The following is a 22460-nucleotide window of genomic DNA, read 5'->3' as shown; positions in this document are numbered from 1 at the left end:
ACCCTGCATTTTTCAGGCATGTTCTAGCAGGCTTATGGATGATTGTATGTCTATGTGTGTGTACGTTTGCATGTCCTTCAGTGTGTGTGCATTGGTTTTGAATTTATAGTGAAAGTTAGTAATGAAAGATTTGATAATGTACCGGTACTATAATTTAATGATGTAAGTGTCATCAACTCTCCTAACCTTTTTAAAATAATATTCAAATTAAAGCATCATATTATAAGTGACATTTGATAGTTTTTGTGTTGCTTACTTTTACTTAACAGTTATAGTCATTTACTATCCAAGTTAAACATATAGTTTACTAAGTATTCATTATGTATAGAGAAATGACGTCAACATGTATAATGTGCACTGCAACTGACTGTATCATGATCAGTAAAAAGGACATTTCGCATGATATGGACATTACTTAAAGCTGTTTTTGCTCATCGATGGTTTCTTCTGCCTGGCTAGAGAAAACCTAAACAAATACTGTTTGTTTAATGCAGTTCCCAAAATATAGTGGAAGTTTAGCCAACCTAAACTTACCAGAAGAATCACTACATTGTGTCGTCACGACCACATAACTCTTAGTTGACATGCATCCACTGTTAACATTACAGTAGGGGGCTGTAAATGTGCCACTGTGACCTTTACTCACAGATCAGCAGAAACTGAATGGACTGGTTATTTCACTTTGAATCATGACTCCATAAGGCTCTTACTGTTAATGACAGTGTTGGGTTTGTAACGTGTGTAAGCATGTAGCAATTGATTGTGACTAAATGTACTTTTCTGCTTTTTTCTTTGCAAATAATACCAATTTTGCAATCAAGGCCAATGCATTAAATTATCATTTGTGTGTAAACGTGTTTTTTTAATTAATTCACTAGGAAAAGGAGAAGATAAAGAATACCCAACTATTGGGGCGAGACTGATCAGGCTGGAAGATAAGGTAGGCACACTCCTGCTGCCCACTGTGTGTTTTGTCTGTGAGGTAAGAGAGATACGATTATTAGATTACCCTTAGCCTTCATAGGCAGAAATGTGTGTGTGTGTGTGTGTGTGTGTGTGTGTGTGTGTGTGTGTGTGTGTGTGTGTGTGTGTGTGTGTGTGTGTGTGTGTGTGTGTGTGTGTGTGTGTGTGTGTGTGTGTGTGTGTGTGTGTGTGTGTGTGTGTGTGTGTGTGTGTGTGTGTGTGTGTGTGTGTGTGTGACTGCAGAACTGTAGAACTGTGTGAATAAGTCTCTTTTATTAGATGAATGCATGTTTGGAAATCTTTTGATATGACCTTGTTTTGGCATTTGCTCTGTCAGCCTGAGCCAATGCCAAACAAACACCTGCGTCCTCTACTCTCCAGCCCATCAGCAGCTATTCAGTGCTGCATTTAAACTGAAGATACATTATTTTTCATTCAGTTTTCTTTTTTTTGGGCTGGATTATTTTGATGGTTTTCCATGGCAGCTCTTCCTGTTTCCTGTAATCCTAGGTACGTCGGCTGGTGACAATTCTTGGATGTTTATGTTTCCATATCTGAATATTAGAGTATTGGAAGAATTAGGGAGAAAAGAGGCAAAGCCAAAAAACACCAGCTGTGTTATGAAACCCACGGGTGTAACTAGGCGTGTCTTCTGTCAGGAACAGGCCCAATGTGATGCCTGCATGATGCCAACCCTGATGCCAGTGTGATGCCAAGATAACCTCTTCCCCAGTGGGGATGGTTGTACCAGTTGGACTGGTCTTCGGATGTGACTGCATTTATGCCTCTTATTCTTTCCATGTGCAAATCACAGAATATAAAACGTGTGTTGGTTTTAGTGTGTGGCTACATCTGCTGTTTGTTTGTCTGGCTGGCGGCATCTCTATAAAGTAAAATCGTTTTTGGGGATTTGGAAAGGTTTGGAAATGTGTTTTCGTGTCGAAGCTTGTTTTTCTATGGTGTTGAAAATCAAACCTTATAGTTAAGTTGTTCTCACAACTCGCAGTAAATGAAAACAACTCCTATACAATAGAACAATGCATTCTGCAGCCACTTATTTTCCATTCATGTCAGCCGGCTCAGGATTTCCCCCACTTTTCCTTTGCCACACCACCTCTGCTGCGCTCATCAAGCTGAGGTTCTTTAATGTTTGCATGCGTTTGCTGTTTTCAGACCTCTTTGTTACGCAGAGAGGAGTAATGATCTTGAACCAATGTGCTCTCGGAGCTTGAAGACCTCCCTCTGTGAATGAGTTATGCCCCATTTGCTCTGGGCTACACGTTTTGATCGCAATCTCCTGATTGGAAACATAAACCTGCGGTCAGATATACCTCTTCTACCTTTGACTCTCTTGCTCTCTCTTTTTCTCTTTTAGTCTTTCCCTCTTTCACTTCTCTCTCCTAACCCTGCCTTGACATAAAATACAATCGAGAGGTGGATAATTGAGAAACAAATCGGTGGAACCATACTGAGTCAGCCTTTTTTCCCCCAAAACAATGTGGAACTAATCACTGTTTCTGTATATGCATGCATTTCTGCAACAAGCGCCTCTCAAAGTGAAACAGAACAGTAACTTGTGACACCCATCCTTCATAATTACTGTTTTTCCCGCCTCAGCACACGCCCCCTTCCCGTCTCTGATTTCTGGCTGTGTGAATTTCTGGTTTTGACGGGCTGGCACACCTGTTAAAATGTGAAATGGGGGGCTTTTTCTTCCCTCAGGCAGCAGGTGGATGAACCCATCGACCTCTTACTTGTTACATTCCCTGCTCCTCCTCCTGATACGCCTGCACCATAACGCTCCAGATATTATTGTTTACTCTAGATCAGTGGTTCTCAAACTTTTTTCAATAATGTACCCCCTTTGAAAAAAAGATTCAGCCAAGTACCCCCTGATCAGCGCAAACAAATATTTGTTAGGGGGAAAAAGCCTATATAAAGAGGTACAGTGCTGCAACATCAGTTTCTGATTTATTCAAACAACAACATGAGAAACACTTAAATGCTACATTTCAAATGTTTACAATCCATCACTAAATTCATTTTTAAACCAATTTTAACATCATGCAATAACACTAAGACGACATTAGTTGCATTGAAATGATCTTTTTAATAAGTTGTCCTTACAATGTAGTGAGAAGCATGGGCTTGAGCTTCACTGAGGAACTTTGTCATTCTGACAGCGGGGCAAACTGCAGTTATTACACTTCGCGTTTTGAATGTGTAACTCTGTTCATATAAAACCCACACTGCTCAAACTTCGTAACTTTGACTAAAATTGGTATATTTATTTATTAATTTTGGGGCGTGGAGAATGAAGAGAAAAAACATATGAGCATTTATACCTATAACTGCTCATATAAACATATGCATAATGCTGCGCTATACTTTGCGGCCACACCCTGTTGCCAAGCAACGCTTATTGTTTAGGTGTCCTTTGATAAGCAGGCAGTCATATCATTAGCTAGAACTAGCTAGATCTGATGGATATAAACATAAATGCGAGTGAAGTCTAATCGGACGGGAGAGAGAGATCAGCTGCTGCTGACGGAGACACACGCAGCTTTACATAATCACCTGCAGCGGTGAGCGGAGCAAAAGACTATATTTGCATCTAGGAGCAAAACACACACTAAGAGTTAGAACATCACGCTTAGCTATTTGATCTACTTTGGAACTAGCTAAACTAGTTATAAATATGTTTATTTACTGTCGGGTCACTCATTACAGGTTCGCCAGCGAGCTGCTGAGCCTGACGGGCAGCGGGCTGTCAGGAGAGGGAGAGGAAAAGAGAGCATCCCGTTTATTTTTTCCCATTTTATTATCCAGAGTTACTTTAAACTTTTGAATAAAGTAGTTCATCTACTATTAGTAGTTTGTTTAAATGTATTACTTATTAAGTTGTTTTCATTAACTTAAAATAAAACTCACGTACCCCCTGCAGTACTCCAACGTACCCCTAGGGGTCCGCGTACCCCCATTTGAGAACCACTGCTCTAGATAAACTAAACATAACACACAGATGTATGTCTGTGGGAAGTGGTGATTTCATATTTACACTACAGAATTGTATTTGTGCTCCTAGCCCTCTCAAATCTTTACATTTTTAAATCATTTATTGACACCTTACCAAATGTATTCATCACACTTGAAACAACGTTTCCACATACAGTGTGTGTTGCAGGAACAACACAATGCCCCGTCCAAACAGAACACTCAATCTAAATGAACGTTTACAGTAGATGTTTAATGAGATAAAACCAACAATCAATCAAGTGTGTTGTTACTGTGTTCAGTTGTGAATTACAAACACGTTTGTTTGTCCCGCATCGCTGTTCGCATTTCATAACGTTGTGCAGTTCCTGCGTTGCGTCACCTCTCGCATATTGCTCGTAATAGTAAAGCTAATCACACACGAAGAAAACCCCTGGTGTCACAGTTGGATCGGCTCCGTAGAGGATCTTTCCCAAAAGCCCTGAAGAATTATTCATCAACTCTGTGCCCTAATGTTTGTGTGTGGGTGGGTTTGTGTGCGTTTCCATGCCTTTCTCAATACTCACTCTTGGTCAGCGTCCAGCCTCATTTCTTTTTTGACAAATTCCCACTTTCTTTTTTCCCTTTCCTCTGTGAGGCATCTTCCACTCTGACTGCTTTATGCTGCAGCTGAGAAAGTAACACAGAATAATTTCCTTGTTGAGCTATTGTCAGCACATCACTTGAAGATTAATTTATCTTTAGTGGGCTGAAGGGGGCTCGGGCATTGTGTGTCCTGTACAGAGATGGACAGTGATTTATCACACAAAGACAAAGACACATCTAGGTCTACACTCACACACATGAGCATAGAGTCGATTAATCACCAACGTGTCTAACCCCACACTCGAAATTGAATTCTCCAGGAGCGACGTGGAAACGAAGATTGATGGCAGTCTGTGACAGTGTGTTATCTTTCTGTCAGACACACTCGATGAAAAATACCCAAACGACAAGCTGAAACAGGGGCCAGTGTCTCTGGGATTCAGCGTGGCCTTTCAGACCGGAGCTCGCTGCGTGCTTTAGGATGAAGTCAGCCCAATGTTTGTGGTAAATCTCCCTCTTTTACAAGGAAAGGGTTTTCCAGAGACAGAAAGACGGAAAGGTCAGGGAAATTACGACAATTTGCTTCCACATAGTCTGCAAATAAGTGTCTGGAGAACATGTTTCTTAGTCCGACCCCTTTTTGTTCTAGATATCAACAGTAGTGTGAAGTATTATGGAGCCAAAAGAAAGGGACTTTTATTATGTCAGAATGTCACGTTTTTCGTTTTTTTTCAAGTTTGCAAGATTTTCCCAAGGTTATATGAAATGTTAGTCAACACCAAATGTATAAGTATGTCTGCTGAAAATAAATAATTTGACAATTGATGATACATTTAAAAATACTGAACAACTTATTGCAAAATAGTTTTTTGAAAGAGAACATATTATGTTGTTCTTTAGGAAGAGTTTTGATTATACCTGATTTCAATACATGTATGTGATTTATTAAAAATGTAAAAAGTGAATTTGATTTAACTTAAAATTAATGAGGGTGATTTCTAATTCACCCTCATTAATTAATTGAATTGTAGCTAATGTCTACATTCTGATTGTTGCCATTTCTAATAAAAGATACAAACACTATATTAAAAAAAATCCACTGTGCCTTAATGAGTTGGCTCTTTAAAAGCTTGAAGAAGATTCACGTCAGTCAGTGTGTGAAAAACAACTGATGTTTCAGCAGCAAGGGGGCAATTACTTGCTATGAGTATCGCAGTCAGTAATTATGCCGTCATCATTTAGTCATCCAAATGGTATTCAGATATATTTGGAAACTGGGTCTTTGATGGATGTAAAACCGTCAGCAGTGTCTGTGCAGACCTGCACAGACACTCTGCTCAACACATCATTATTTGCATTGCTCTAAGTACACTACATGGACCATTCATCACACTCACTCTGTGGTTAACTTCAGTCCGCTATATTAGGGCAAATACACTGTGCCATGCATGACACGCTTATATCTTGTGCATTAGCACTAGGCGTACGCAGAAGAATGCGTGCCCCGACCGTAATAGCATCTCAATTAGGTAAGTATGCTGTAAATTACAGCAAGGCCAAATACTGGAAATACTTGAGGGCCGGGACAGAGTGTTGTGTTTGTTAGGAGTCCATCTGTAAGGCATTTAGGGCCCCTCGTCTTTAAAAGCATGGCTTTGAGGGGGGCAGCGGTGTGTGTGCGTGACTGTGTGTGTGTGTTTAGACTGGTCCGATCCAGACCCAGTGGAGGGCTTTAGAGATGAGGGCCTGGTAAACACACACACGCTGATATACATATTTATACATTAGACCATATACAAAAATACAAGTGGATATAAAGGCAGACATAAATATACAAACGCAGTCACACACACACACACACACACACAGACACACACACACACACACACACACACACACACACACACACACACACACACACACACACACACACACACACACACACACACACACACACACACACACACACACACACTGTTCTCCATATAGCAGTTTTATGCCGAGCAAACAGGAAGAGCTTCATTTCTCTTCAGCTGGTGTGGGAGGGTTCTGAGACTTAACGGCTGGACGAGCAGCTTTACACGCATTCAATCGATTAATAATTATGCATCAATAAATCTTGGATCAAATCTTGTTTTCCTTTATTTTCGGTATTGGCACCCAGAACAAGTTACAGCCCACATCAATAGCAGCTATTACTGTAATCCCTCTTTAGTGCCTGGGATATTCACTGTGGCTGTAGTTATTTTCTCTACAAAACTCTTACATTTTATGATCACAACAGAATTAATGCACAGGAATCAAAGAAATATTTATTCTTAACTTAAACCAAGTAATACAGTAATAAACTGAAAAGCAAGATACAGACCAGTGAGACCACATACAGAGTTGTAAACGTTTTTTAAAAGATATGTTTAAATGTGTTGGACTTGAAAAATGCTTCAGAGTTCAATGAGGTTGCTGCTCTTCTTATGTGACGCTCGATTGAATTTTAGAACGAAGGGTTATTTTTAGCTTTTTTAAGTTCACTGGAAAGTATCTAAAGCTAGAAAAAATAACATTTTGGACAATAAAAGGCTAAATTACTGTAAATATCTGCAGACCTCAGTCTCTGTGCAGTATTATGTTGGTATCCTTCACAGAACAATCATGTCTACCAAATGGACTGTGTTGGGATTTCTCTATAAAAAAAGCCATTCAAGTGCCAAAAAGAACCAACGTAATTAAATGTTTCACTTATTATTATTTTAATGAAAACGTTCTTTGTCTTTGAGTATTCATTTTGTCCCTTTGAGTGGAGCTCAGTGAAATAAATTGCAATTGAATTAAATCTCACTTTGTTTTTTGAGCAGAGCGAGAGAACATTTGAATATCTTCCCATTATAAAGTCATAAAATGTTTAAAAGATTGAAGTGGTCACACTGTTCATGTGTCTCTTCCTTCCCTTTGTCTGGGTCATTTATTCATTCTTCCACTTTCCTGCGTATTCCTCTGTCCTCTCGCTGTAATTACTGAGGGTAACAGTGACCCACTGTCTGTCCTTTTTCTACCCTTCTGCTCGAAAGGGTGAGAAAGAGTTTGCAGCCGTCAAACACTTTCCATCTTTCTAGCTCTGTCCCCCCCTCTCTTTCTGTTTTCCTCCACGTACACCTCTCTGTCTTCCCCGCTCTATTCCCAGCACCTCTCTGCCCTGAGAGCACCCTGTCTGTTGTTGTGCTGTGTTTTGATATATGTGTGTATTTGGCCGCAGCGAGCTCAGCGGGGAGCCGGACTGACCAGGCCGTTCTAAACAAAGAGAGGAAACTTGGCAAAGGAAGCGTATGTGTGCGCACACACACACACACACACACACACACACACACACACACACACACACACACACACACACACACACACACACACACACACACAAAGTCCTGGAACACACAGTTTCTCTGCAAAAGGCCGAACTGTTTCTGCCCGCGCTAGGCACATACAAAATCTCCCTGCATGTCTGGACTTGGCCCGCGATACAGAACACAACAACCTTGCCCCCCCCCCCCCGCCCCCGCCCCCTGTTTTTCTCTCCTGATTAAATCTTGTTCTCTGAATCCTTTCCTGCACAGGCTTCTTTACACTGCCACTACATTTAAACGGATAAAAGATCTGTACAATGATCTACATGTGCTTTTGTTGCATTGTGTTATGATGAAAAAATGTAGTCATATTTAAAGGCACTTTTTCTTTTCACTACCCTCCTGCCATAGGGAGGTCAAAGGTCATTGTCCTCCAAAGTACAACAGACGCTGGAGCTGCAAGGCTTTTACTATTTTTCTAACATTGATTTAATGAACAGAATGCATTACTTTGTGTCTGGACTGACAGAAGTGCTGTCCCATTAAATTCAGTGGCCACAATATACTGTAAGTACAATGTCATCTGCTTGGCTTTTGACGAAGCATTATTTATCCCCAAGGGGAAATTCAGTTGTTCACTGTTATAGTATACACAGTACAATACCCACACACACACAGGACATACAGTATATACAGTACATGAGGTCCTAATACATAATATACATATACAAACACATGCCACTTTTTTATGGAGAGCTGTCGGAGCACACAGGCTGCCAGGGTTTCCGGGCCCAAGAAGTGTACTGGCAGCTACCAGCTAGCAGTCCATGCTACGTGTGTTTGGTCTGATCAGGACTGGAACCCTTCGCTTCCAAAGCCAAGTCCATATAACGACAGAGCAACCCTAATACAAAGACAATGAATATATGAATGAATATATAGTCACAATGATAACATTGCACGGCTGTTAAACAATATCTCATAGTGCAACGTTGTGTGTCCTATATTCCATCTTCTTCCTACACACTGAAACACAGCCATACCAACATAACCCCTTGTGGTTTTTATCACTATTCTTTTTTGTTGTTTTTGGCCTGTGTTCAGATTTAGCAGCCTTCTCTCACTGACTCGCTAAACCACCCTGCGCTGCACCGAGCCCAACTGGTCTTTCTCACGTCGACACCTCCCACCGTTGATGTGGTATCTTTATAGCGCTGTGAACTGGATAGCATGCATGTGAGTAGTGTGCTTCTGCGAGTCAGATAGTGCACCAGGAGCGGCGTGCTGTTTGTAGTGCAGTCCATCCGTAAATCATGTTTGGGCAGTGCGCTGGGGATGCAGCCCCTGGCAGCTCCCAGACGGCCTTTGGCTCTGGCTCCCTTCTTTTAGCGCCACTCTCTAATTTCAGAGTCGGGACCCTGCCTACTACTGTGTCTTTACCGCATTCCCACAAACCAGAGACGGACAGTCTGCCTGCATGTCTGGCTGCTCACTCTCCATCTCCCAGTCTCTCTTGCTTTCTATCTCTCTCTGCATGTGTGTGTCTCTATCACTCCTTTCGCTCTCACTCCCAGCTTTGCCCACAGAGCTTGCCCCTTCTTCTTTCCTCTGTCTCTGTCTGGTTCTGTGCCTTCAGGATTATAGGCCTGCAGTCTCACTCACAGCATCTAAATCATGCTGTGCACTGTCTCTCCCTCCCTCTCTGCATCTTGGTAGCACCCACTGTGGGCTCACTCATTGGCTGTAAATACCCATGGTACATTTCCATTTAAATTGCCCTAAATTTCTTTGAGCCCTGGGATATATTTTCTGCACATGTATTTTACTGTCTTGGCCAAATTCCCTCGCTGCTTTCGTTTTGACCACTAATATACTCCTGCACGGACCAGTTCATTATCAGCGGAGAGGTGTGAGCTTATTTAAGAAGGTTAAGAAGGGGTCACTTTACAGTTCATGAAACAGGGGCTTGTGTTTTATTGGGAAATGTAGTCGTACTAATGCACGGTGCTAAATAGCCCTGGTGCCACCCTACTCTCGAGTGCTATTAAATCAGTCTATACGGCATGGAACAGTAAACCAGCTACGAATAATGCCAAGCTGTGTAAATTACTCCAGAGACCATGAGTGTAAATGTCACTGCTATTAAGTCAAGCTAGTACCGGGGGAACATTAATGGGGGATATGTGCATAGGTATATTACTGTACGTGTGCCTGTATGTGTGTAATGTAAGCAGATACATATCTCTGCCCAACCATCAAGCACACACAAAACGTTATTAAAAAGGATATAGTATATAGTGAAGTTTGACCTCTTAAGGATACAAGGGATTCATAGAAAATGTCTGCTTGTTTTTGGTCAAAAACCATAATATTTCACATTTAATATACTGACGTGATGATGGAAGAGGAAGGTTAAAGGATCTCCCTGGTCATTAGAAATCACCCTTTGGGCCACATCAATATCTTTACCATATGTTATGGTTTTGTATCTAATAGTTGCAATGGGATCACCACAGTCAGGACACACGGTTCTGTACAACATTTCATGTGAATCCATCCAGTCGAGGCCATAGTGATGCCTTGAACACAGACCGACATTGCCATGCAATTACACGGTAGCAGATTAAAAATAGAAAAAGGTAAATGTTATTATTACAGCGGGGTGTTGTGCCATAGCAGGCTAGCGCCTTAGTTCATGGAATGATTTTAACTAGCTGTTACTAATGCCGGCGTGTTTATGACTGTGTAAAGATTTGACTGGGCCACTTGTGGTTCAGACATTGGCCCTATGGTTCTCTGTGCCCAGACACATCCCTCAGGCAACAGTGGGGTTGCTAGTGCCCACAGTAAATGGTGGCATGTGTGTGTGCATGTGCACACCTATGTGTTTGCCCGACTTGCTCCAGCCACACTTTACCCAGTCTCCTGTCGGCTCCTATTTGTTTTAACGGCGTCAGTATTTTGCAAAACACTTAACAAGCTTGTCTGTATTCCGTAGTGAGTTTTTTCAGTAAATGACTAATGATTTTATGGGAGTATAATGGTGGGTGTTTTTCTATACCTCTGGGCCCTTAGTTTTCCCTGTAGAGGATTTAAAGTGACACTCCTTTCAATTGTGTGCAATTAGCTTTGTAGTGCACACAGGATACAGGCCTCGCCTAGAACCATACGGTACAATGGATCAAATCGGGTTACTGGTATTTGAGGTTGAACTAGTGAATGGGGCTGTGAATGGGAACTGCATATTTACAATACTTTGAATGGGGATCATCAAATAAGGATCCTCCACCCTGTGTCTATTATGCAACTATCGACTGTTAGTATGACCAGGCGGTGCCGCTTATCCTGTCTCAATTGTTGTAAATATAATGTTGAACAGCCATATCATAACCTTGCATACCTGCCTCGTCTGAAAGGTTTCATTGGCTCTACTGGCATATTACAGCCTTATAATGAAAATGCCCCTTCTGCCATTGATCGCTTCCAAGAGAGACAGATAAGCCCCTTTGTTATGCCAGAGGAGATTTCCTGTATATGACACTCGCTGAGGGCCTTACTTCCAGGAATCTGTTGACATACAGTAGGCCAAGTGGAAACAATAGCAACAACACTCACAGTTACAGTAAATCAAAAAAACAATGATGATGTTACAGTGATGATTTGAAATAGAGGCAGAGTGGTAGAAACAAGAAAAGTATTTTGCAACCATTGTTTCATAATGTGGGAATAATTGCATAACACAAAATATCTCAAATCCCAATTCCAATTTTCTATTATATGGAAATGACTGACAGTATTTCAACCATAGATGGTTGTGTTTTTGGCAACCTAGTCAATATGTCCAATATTTAATAGAATGTTCTTCTTTTGTTAAACTCCAGTGGCTGTTTAGCTGCAAAACGTTCCAATATGTTCAACTATTGGCCAAACTGTGTCTGTCTGCTGTGGGCTTTTCTGCAGCTAAAAATGTTGGTGATGATTTAAAGACTCTTATAAGCTCTATATCGCTGAGACAAGCTATATAGAGCTTATATATAAACAAGATTTTCAGATCATCTGAAACTCTGCATGCACAGCAGACAGCTTGATCCACCATTCTTATTGAAATGGTTCTTAGAAACCGAGACAGACTGAGACAGACGGGCAGCTGGAGATCAGACCTTAGCCTGGAGGTCTAGATACTGTACGTCTCCTACATGACATACTGCGGAGGAAGAGGGAGGCCAGGAGTGTCTGAGCTGAAGTCGGCCCGATAAGAGGAGCAGATAGCGGGTTGCAGTGAACCTCAGACAGACAAGAGCCAAACAGAAGGGCAAGCTGACTGGGATGCGTCTCCTCCTTCACACACAAGGAGGAGGAGACTGGAGCAACTGGACCAGAATGATAAGGAGTAGATTAGATAGTCTGCTGTTTCTGCTGTTCTCACAGATGCTGGACAGAAGGAGTGTGATCAAATAGTCATTTTAGCCAACTAAGCGGAATAGGAGTTAGACAGCAATATGTTTTTTTGACATTATTAGCATTATTAGCCAAGTCAAATAACTTCTTGATGTAGCTCCTGTCACTGCACAAGGCTTGTGGAGCTCAGCGGGCTTGCAAACACACACACACACACACACACACACACACACACACACACACACACACACACACACACACACACACACACACACACACAAAAACACACACACACACACACACAAAAACACACACACACACACACACACACACACACACAAAAACACACACAGACACATCAAGTGCGTTCACAGGGCTTGTGGTGAGAAGTGAACATGGAAAGGTCAGTGTCTGCTAAGGGGTTCATTCCTACCAGTCCAATGCTGGCCAAACAGAATGTGTCTTAAGGTCAAAGGGCATCCCAGCAGGCCTGGTAATTAGGGCACAATGGAGCCCATTCGGCCTGATGGTGAAACTGTGTGTCTTGTCCTGCTAGTTTGTCTCAGCTGACAGGAGGTTGTGCACAGCTCGATAGAGAGGTGCACAGGGAAGCGACAAGAGTTTCCTGAGAGGGAAGAGGGCGACAAGGCACTTAAGGGCAGAGAGATTGTCTGGTTTGAATGTGTGTGTTTGAATCTGAGTTTCTGTGATTGCACATTTGTTTACTTGTTGAATTTTGCAGGGAAGCAAGTGAAGAGTGTGTTTGTGCATGAGGCTATTTTTAACTTTAAAAAGAAAGAAAGCCTGTCTGTGTTTTCTCCCCGCACAGCACACTCAGCACCTTGACATTGGCACTGGGCCTCGGTGGAGATCTGCTGTCTCAGCTGGATTACTCCCCTCCCTTTTCCCTCTGACCCTTCTCCCTCTCCATCACCCACTCCCCCCTTTGCTGCTCTACTCCCACCGCCACTCCAAGCCCATCCAGCTTCTCTCATCCACGGAGAAGAGTTTAAATCACTCCCTTCTCCCCAAAGATTTCTTTCCCCCCTACACACACTCACCCCCTCCCTCCCTCCCTCCTTCGCTGATAGTGTCGAGGTGGGGGATGTTCTGTGACTGTTGACTTTGACTACTGTGGGAATGCAGGTGCTATGGGTGTCGGGGGGGGGGGGGGGGGTGTGCGTGCTTGGTAGCCCCCCCCCCTGTGTTCGCCGGGCAGCTCAGTGTCTGTCGTCTGTCACAGCAGCGTGTATGCTGGGCTGTCATTGGACGACAGCATGCTGTGGCAGATGGCTGCCGCGATATCAAAACAATCTCTTCTTAGCAATCACGCAACTAAGGTTTTAGAGAGAGCTAATTAGTTTCTGTTTGGATTTACTATACATTTTAAACTTGGGATTATATTCATTATCCATTCAAATGTTGTTTTTCTTTGTCTGACTTACAGTCAAAATACAAAGATGGCACCAAATCCTCACATTTAAAAAAGATTTGGCTTTTTTGGTTTGATAAATGACTCTAACAATTAACTTCATATTAAAATTGCTGCAGAGGATTGACCAGTGGACTAATTAGTTAAAAAAACATTATGTGTTTCATCTGTGGATGAACTTTGTTCTAATGGCTATGAATATATACCGCAAATATTGCATGAAGCAATAAGTGTATTTCAACTGTTAAAACATAGTTATGTGCAATGTAAACACTCATTAAAGGTGGGGTGGGTCATTTTGGAGAAACCAGCTCGAGTGCGCTAGAATTTGAAAATACACAACCGGAAAAAAACTGCCACTTCCTTACAGAGCCCCTCCTCCAACACACACAAACACGCACATGACCAATGAGGGCACGAGATAAGTTTGTGCACAGATGGAAGGCTGACAGGCAGGTAGGCGATCCAGTTACTTTAGCTGGCTCAGATGATTGGTGGTGCTTTTTACAGCCTGTCGAAGCATTTAATATATTCATTGCTATCGGGATGTTAAGAGCATTCCATGGAATATAACAAAAAGTGTTTCTGAAATAAATGACATACCCCACCTTTATATCTACTGTTGGCCAAAAAAAAAAAAAAATTGGATGTGGTTGATTATTAGCTTTTGTAAATGAAGTACCAAAGCATGATATAAAGAAACCCCATGTTTTGAAAAATAAGTGTACTGTTCCTTTAAATCAGTATATCTGCCAGTGAAGGCATTTGACAATGACAGCCTTGACAGTCTTTATATTCTTATCTCCTCAACTCAACAATGACAGATGGTATCTGTTGCAGGTTGCAGGCCGTCACGCTGCACAATAAGTTCTCCTTCCCCATACCAAGTTCCCTCTATGACTGTAAACAAAATACACCGCAGGCACGGCCGCACCACCTGACCACTTTGTTTTCCGCAAGTTTCTCCAGACCAACCCACCATCCTCTCAAGCTTGTCACTAAATCTGTCTCCTTTGTTTTGTATCCTCTCTTTTTTCATTTACTTTCTTTATATTTTCCATTGCTTTGTCTTTTCTTTGTCTTCTTCCCTCTCTTGGCCGTTGAGGTTAACCACCACTTGTGTTACACTGCATTACAACTCATCAACAATATGCCGGGTAGAAAGAAAAACAACCCACACTTGTTGTCCTCCCTACCTCTCCCTTTCTCGCTCTCACTTTTTTTCTCGCTTTAGCTAAATCACAAAACAAGCGGGCCAAAAACTGTGAATTGCCTCGAAACCCAATATGGACTCCACCCTGGAGATTACACAGTAAACTCAGCCAGCCTGCACTAGAATAACAGCCTGGCCTGCTCCCACTGTCCCATGCCCAGTGTGTGTTTGTGTGTGTGTGTTGTTGTGTCTGCAGGCATCTCTGAGTGCTTCACCTTTTCTGCAACTGTCTCGGCGTGAATGCATATCATGTGTTTTATAATTTCTAGCATACCTTTACATATACACCAAAGATAACTCCCTGTTCTGTTGAGCAGGTTTTAGTGTGTATTAGAGTGTGTATGCTTTTGGTTTTCTTTGTAATGTAGGCCTGAGTTTCCCCCAGAGTTTCAGAGATAAGCCATTCCTCATCAGCTGTTGGACAAGAATGTGTTGTTGTACAAAGTGTATTTCAGTCTGTCGTCTGACATATCCACACCTCATACTCTTTCACACATGACAATAACAAGTGGCACTCATGAGAGCCTCTCATTTCTTTTGCTTTCTTGTGTAAAAGTCAAATTACATTTATTTGCAATATAAGCAAATGTGTAAAATGCTAATTCTAGTTGATCCATCGTCTAATTTATTATTGTACTATTATGGCAATGACTGGATTATTAACAGTGACCCATGTTCCTCTTAAGGAGTAGTAAGTGAACTATGATACTTTAAACTTTTTTAAATGCACACTCAAATAAATGCAACCAAAGCACTGTTAAGCAATTTCATTAACATATTATTATATTATAGTTACGGAAAGAGAAAGAAGAGTCAAACCAAGGAAATGGTCAGGAAATTATGTGATTTTAATTAAACATTTCGATCTCCTAAGAGGGGAGGGAGGAAAAACTGCTTTGGTAGTGAATTGGCCTTATTCTATGTTGTGTAACCTTGAGGTTGAAAGCAGACAGGTATCTTAAAGAGAGATACGACATGTCTGTCCCTATTGCATTTATAATCGCTTTGGTGATTGTGTGATTACAGTCAATAAGTAACTCTATAACAGGAAGCCGTATACTTTTGGACACATTCACTGATAAGGAAATATGCCAGTAAGTGCTTAAGAGAATGCGTCAAAACATTAAACGTAAATATGCATACAAATATCTACAACTGCGTAAGCACTTCTTGAACCAGTTTTTGAATTAACATGAATTATTTATATAAATAATGATCTTTGAGCACACTTTTTTCGTCTGTATCAAACCTGAACTTAAAAGTCATATGTTGACAATCTATGGCAGTCAATACAAGGTATGTATCCTGCCTGTTGGTTGAAATAGGGGGAAAAATGCTATTTTGATTTGTGTTTCTGAGATTGTGCTGCCCCATAGCTTGGAAAGCTGGATCTAATCTGAAGCCAGTCAGGCTGTGGTGATGGAGGCTTATCTAATGCTAGGGCTGAAGGCTTCCAATGCCTTACTCTGGCCTACAACTGGGGCAGAGAGGCTGATTGTTTCCAGCCATGATGGAGGTAATGAGGGGGTGGTGGTCATCATGATACACACAGAAACACACACACAGACACGCACATACACACATAGTGACCTATAAGTGAATATTCATACACGCATGTGCGTGTGTTTGTTTTCAGCCACAGCACATTGGCTCTCTCCACAGAATACAGGGTCACACTGCTGTAGTCGCTCATTAGTGGTCACCTCTCTTGGAGCACAGACAAACACACACACACACACACACACACACACACACACACACACACACACACACACACACACACACACACACACACACACACACACACACACACACACACACACACACACACACACACACATCACCGGCTTCGCACGAGGAGATTTACAGCACACCTTAACAAAATTCCACTCATCCAGTTCACAGTATTGTGTTTGATGCACGCCATGTTTGGAGCCTTTAAGTGAAACCACATGCCACTCAATCGGAGCATATCTGCTAAATCTCTGTCAAAAGGTTGCTGAGTCATGCCTGTATTGGGAGTACGATCACGCATGTGTGGTTGCTGTATCACAAGATGTAGTGTGACAGGCCGCAGGGAAAACAGCTGACAAACGTGGACACAAACGAACATGCACTCACTCACAAGATACGCAGCAGACACACACTTGACGTCACAGTAGAATGGAAGCGGAAACAATTGAGGAAGTGAATCTTTTACTAAAGAACAGCACAGCTCAAGGATATGCATCTTCTCTTACAGTTAATGAATGACTGATACAAAAGATATTATAGGAAACATTTAGCAAGAGGTAAGGTTGCACAAGTAGTTTGATTGTTCTCCCATTTCTTAAGAAAATAACTTTGTGAAGGTACAGTAAATGTCCAATTATACATAACTACACATTCACTTTTCGACTATCCAGTTTGAACAGCCCACTATTAAATTGTTATTTTGTATTAAAGTAAAACTTTTTTACTGTTTTCCAGTTGCATTATTTAATGTTGAGTCTTAAATGATAGACCTTAAGCTAAAAGTAAAGCTTTATTACACGTTGACCTAAAAGCACAGCCATGAAATTGAGGGTGAATGGTGTGGTAACATAGGCTTGCATTTTCCCACGCTTACTTGTTGTATGTTAAGGTTTTCCCATAGTTCAGCCCATCCTTTCTCAGCCAAATGTTCCAAATCCAGTGTGGCAGGAACAGTCTGTTCTTCAGGTCTGTATGGTTACTGAGGGCCCCGACAACCAAGCTGACATTTGGCTGTCCACTCCACTGTTGGTTGCTGACCGTTGGCTCTAAATTTGGCAGTGCATTTTGCCACGAGTTGAATCTTATCTACTTATATTAAGCTTATGTCCTTTTAAGGCATTTTTAGCTTTATTTTGTTAAAGCTATTCGTTGTTAAGATAGCATTCAGTCAAATGAAGTCCTGCCTTAAAAAAAATGGTCTCAATCTTTGCAAAATCAAAATGCAAGATCATTCATTGAAGGTCTCATTTTTGGTAAATCTTTCTACGGATTGATTCTACTCCAAAAGAATGGTTATTGCTACCAAGAGCAGTAAAATCCTTCTTTATGACATTATTATTTTGTGTCGAGCTTTTCAGTGTCTGATGTGCCTCCATCCTCATTTATCAAGGCCTGTTCCTCAAACTGAAGTGCCAGAATTGTGTTTTACTGCAGTAAATGTCTCACTTGTGCCAGAAGGAACAAATTCATAATGACAAGGCCTCTTGCATTTTGGATGGTTTTGGCCAAAATGCCCTCCCGAGTAGACATGGGAAAGGAGAGTGATCCAAGACGTTGTATTTGCAATCTAGGCATCTTGAACCACTGAGCCATTAAGACCACCCTCAGAGATTTGACCAATTTAGTTTGTAGTCTACCAATTGTTTCCCATGTGTCCATTCTCTTTTTGTTTCTAAAGCAATGACAATACAAGCACAAAGCAAAGTGACCAGCAGTAATCTTCTCATACTCATCGTAGAACACATGGTCAGCTGGTCATCGGCTCCACTCATTTCTCGTTATTCAAGAGCAACTTATTTGCATAGGATGTGAGGTGACACAAAGCCTTTGATCAGTCAGCTTTTGTTGTCGCTAGTACTTAGTTTGAGGTTGGCTCGGTGCGTCAGGGCCTTCAAAGGGAAGATCCAGACACGACTTATAAAGCAGGTTTCCCTGTTCCTTCAGAACTGGTCGAACAGGTTACAGATGAATCAGCCACGCGAACGATTGGCCTGCAACAACAACTCCCGCTCGTCTGCTGTCTCGAGCAACATTTAGCGCAGCATAATAACCCACTTCTTTGTGGGATGGCATTTGAATTAAATTGAATTGATTTATTTAAAACAAGGGACAATATACATTAATCAACATATTAAAAACATGTAAAAGTACTCGAACTAGCCAAAAGGCTAGTTTTCACCGATAGTCCCTTTGACAGATGGTGATAGACATCCTAAAAGCAATAATGAAAATACCACGACATTGTTATACCATTGTACATATTTACAATAGATGACATCATTGAATACAGATAAGAGCAAGTCATGATAATAAATAAAACATTCACAATACGCACTCATACACACACCTACTGTAGCACTGCACCTTGAAGTGCAGGAAAGTTTAATATATCATCCAGTTTTAAGGCCTCAGGTAACTATTGTACAGCACAGGGCACTGCGACTGTTCTGTAGAGCTGCAAGTTATAAAGTCATTAATATAATCATTCAAAATAGAATGAAACAAATTTATTTGAGTATAAGAAATCATTTAGGATGGTTGATTACATTTGGCCCTTAAGAGAACAACAATCATTTGAATGTATCTAATGTCTGTAGTTATATGGCTTTCAGGCTGGATGACTGACAGAATAGGACTTTTATTGTGTTTTAACAATTGTAATTCATTGACTAGTGTTAGGCATCTCAACAAGGCGTTTCTCAGTCCATAAACCACGTTGAAGCCGCCCAAAGAAAACATTGTTTAGGCTGATTATTGAAAAAAAAACACTGCCCAAAAACAAACAGATATAAAACAACTTTTATTTGTGGATAGGGAATAATACGAAAAAATAGGGATAATTGGATTGTATGAAAGAAGGGAACATGGTGATCTTGTGGGAAAGACAGAACCAAAGCTTCAGTCTGTCAATGAACAAATCAAATGTAAGATATAAACATGTGGGGGGTAAAGTATTTTTAAAAGTTTAATGAAAGTATATTAATGACTTAAGACATTGGGAATATCCAATTACTGATTAACTTAATTTTCTGTGAATTATCCCTATTTCCAAATGTGAAGTATCAGTTAGGATCTGGACATGCCTCAGGGCTTTGAGCACTTAAAAACCTAAGACTTGATTTGATTTTTACTAGCCCTCACCATACCAGCCACCAGCCCTCTCACCCGGGATGGAAACCTCATTTGGGCTTTGTAGGAATGGCTGAATTTTTCCAGTCCAACTGTGGTTGTGAGGGGAGAAGAGTCTGGAGCACCGGGATGTACCAGATGTGATGCTTTCCTCATATATAAGCATTACGTAGCCCCAGGGTGTGGTTTATAAGTACATGACTGTGGCTCCTGCTCAAAGTCTGCAGTATGGGTAAATCATTGGCATATTTTGCTGGTAGTGTAACCTCCTAGGTAATACCAGTGGTTTCTAAAGAAGGGAGGAAGCTTTTGACATTATTGACCATGTATCAGTGACAATACCACAGGTTTTTGTCCCCCCTAAAAAAACAACCCTACAAACATATCTGTGAGCCATGCACAGACAGCAGAGCCAGTTTGCTCATGCTCAACAGGCCATGTCCATATTTGCATGGTATTTACAGAGTTAATGGCAGTTCCTTTTGATCCACACTTCATGTATGTTTGCACAGTAATGCATATATAGTAAGCATATCAATAGATAGTGTGTGTCTACTTAAAGTTCCTAGAAAGTTCCAAGCAGCGCTAGGTTTGGAAAGCCTGCCCTGTGTATGAATAGCCCGTAATTGCAGCTTGATGGAAAACACTAATGCAGCTCGTAAAAAAAACGGGACACTTAAGACTGGTGCAATTACTCTTTCCAACAGACAAAGCCAAGAAAACACACCAGGCAGCGCCCTCTTTAAGTCATCAGGCTTCTGCCTAACAAACAAGCAGCAATCAATCCAAACTTATGTTGGTTTGTGTTGCTTCTTAAAATCTTAACTATGCATTATTATAACCCTAACCCACTATTGTATTGAATTGCGTTTAAAAAGCCACCAGAAAACAAATAATTGCTCATAACTTTAAATATGTTTGAAGAGTGTGTTCTACATTATTAATAGAATTGCATCAGAATACATGTTTGTACCCATAAGTCATCAAGACCGTAAATACAGAGAGAGAGCCTCTGCCTTTTGTCAGACTCATGCATAGCAGTGAACCGAGCATGTTCAATCAAAGCAGATAAGGTCGCGCGGCACACACTGTAAGACATTAACCATTTGATGGCCAATAAATCATTAATCTATGTACAGGAGCTGTTCTGGTCCAATGGTCCCCGTATAGAGATATACACTATCTCACTGCTTCTGTCACAAAAGACCGAAAAACAGCTTCAGGCCTAATTCTTTGTGAACTTTCTCTGTCCTTGTTACTTGAAAAGTAAACTTAAGTAATATCAATAAAACTGGAGAAGTTTAAAGAGGGACATCTGGAGGAATCCCATCAAGCTAAATTGACCAGAACATGGAAAATATGGCTTGTTGCTGTATTTCTTTTTATGCTTTTATGTGGTAGTGATGTTTGTACGGCTGTAAACGTGTGTGTGTGTGTGTGTGTGTGTGTGTGTGTGTGTGTGTGTGTGTGTGTGTGTGTGTGTGTGTGTGTGTGTGTGTGTGTGTGTGTGTGTGTGTGTGTTTGTTTGTGTGTTCTGTGTGGAGGGAGCAATACATTTGTGTGTGAGCCTGGTTTGGCTGGTGTGTTTAATTGTACTATTTGATCATTGTAAACCAGTGTGTGTGTTATATTGCTTGGTGTGTGTGTGTGTGTTCTCAGCCAGTCATTCCCACCCACTTCTGAAGCCTCCTTTCTGCTGTCCCTGACTCACAGTTCCCATGGCTCTATTCTGCTGACTCGCCTTCCCGCCACTTTTGCTCCCCTTCTTCCTTTCACCGCGGTCGTGTCCTCCCACCGGCTTTTGTTTTGAATTATGGCAACGATATTTCCACCCTCTTGTACTCATTATGCTCCGCGATGATGGGAATGAGTGTGCCTCACTTGGTGCAAAGCTTTGTAGGTTTTCCCACTCTCTCTGGTGTTTTGTTTTTTTCTTTCTGTGGTTTGTCCTCGAAAGCAATTTGCGGGTGCCAAAAACAAAGAGGAGCTTGTTAGGCGCTCACAATCAGTAGATTATAATTATGTTGAGTGATTATGAAAGGGAGAGTGAGATGGGAGCTAGAGGGAAGTAAAATGATAGTGTGGTTTGTCGTGTCATATTTCGGAGCATGAATGGGTATTTGTGTGATACATGTGCACGCACAGTATGTAGGCCTGTGTTCTTTTTAAAAATGGTTTTAGTGTTAAGGTTAACCTTTCAAATCATAACAATTATAAAACACAGTATATTTGACATTTCAGTCAAATTTGCATGTAAGAAATCTGAATTGTAGCATTTCTGCAAAACAGAAGGTTGGTCGCCCAAGACCTAATAGATTGTCATCCTATTGTATTGCAAAATTGCTCCAAAAAGATCCAAATGTAGCATATAAATGACATCTACTACATGTGGAATTATGTTTCTTTGTTGTGACGTTTCACTTGATTCCTTACTCAAAGAGACAGTCCATCTAGCACTTGAGAATGCCTTTTTAAATATCATACAAGGATTTTGGGTTGTACAGATCTGGATATGTTCCTGCCACATCCATTGTGATATCTACAAGACCACAGAACAAAAACCTGACAAGAGAAAAATGTATGTGATAGGAAGTGAAAAGAAAAAGATACGTCTGATTTTGTGGGACCTTTAAACTGGATTATAGTACGGTTGTGTGAACTGTTTCTACCTGCGTTG

At 41.2% G+C, this 22460-nt stretch overlaps 1 protein-coding gene across 1 annotated transcript in view; it reads left to right on the top strand.

Moving 5' to 3' along the window:
• The window catches only part of kcnq1.2 (potassium voltage-gated channel, KQT-like subfamily, member 1.2), a 166586-nt gene that overhangs the window by 107682 nt on the left and 36444 nt on the right, over positions 1-22460 (top strand). The window contains exon 16 of the mRNA XM_079679904.1: positions 879-940. Coding sequence (XP_079536030.1) covers positions 879-940 — 62 coding nt within the window. The remainder of the gene's footprint in view (positions 1-878; positions 941-22460) is intronic.

Source organism: Notothenia rossii (genome assembly GCF_949606895.1).
Source record: "Notothenia rossii genome assembly, chromosome: 5".
Classification (NCBI taxonomy): domain Eukaryota; kingdom Metazoa; phylum Chordata; class Actinopteri; order Perciformes; family Nototheniidae; genus Notothenia; species Notothenia rossii.
This window is presented reverse-complemented; position numbering and strand designations above follow the sequence as displayed.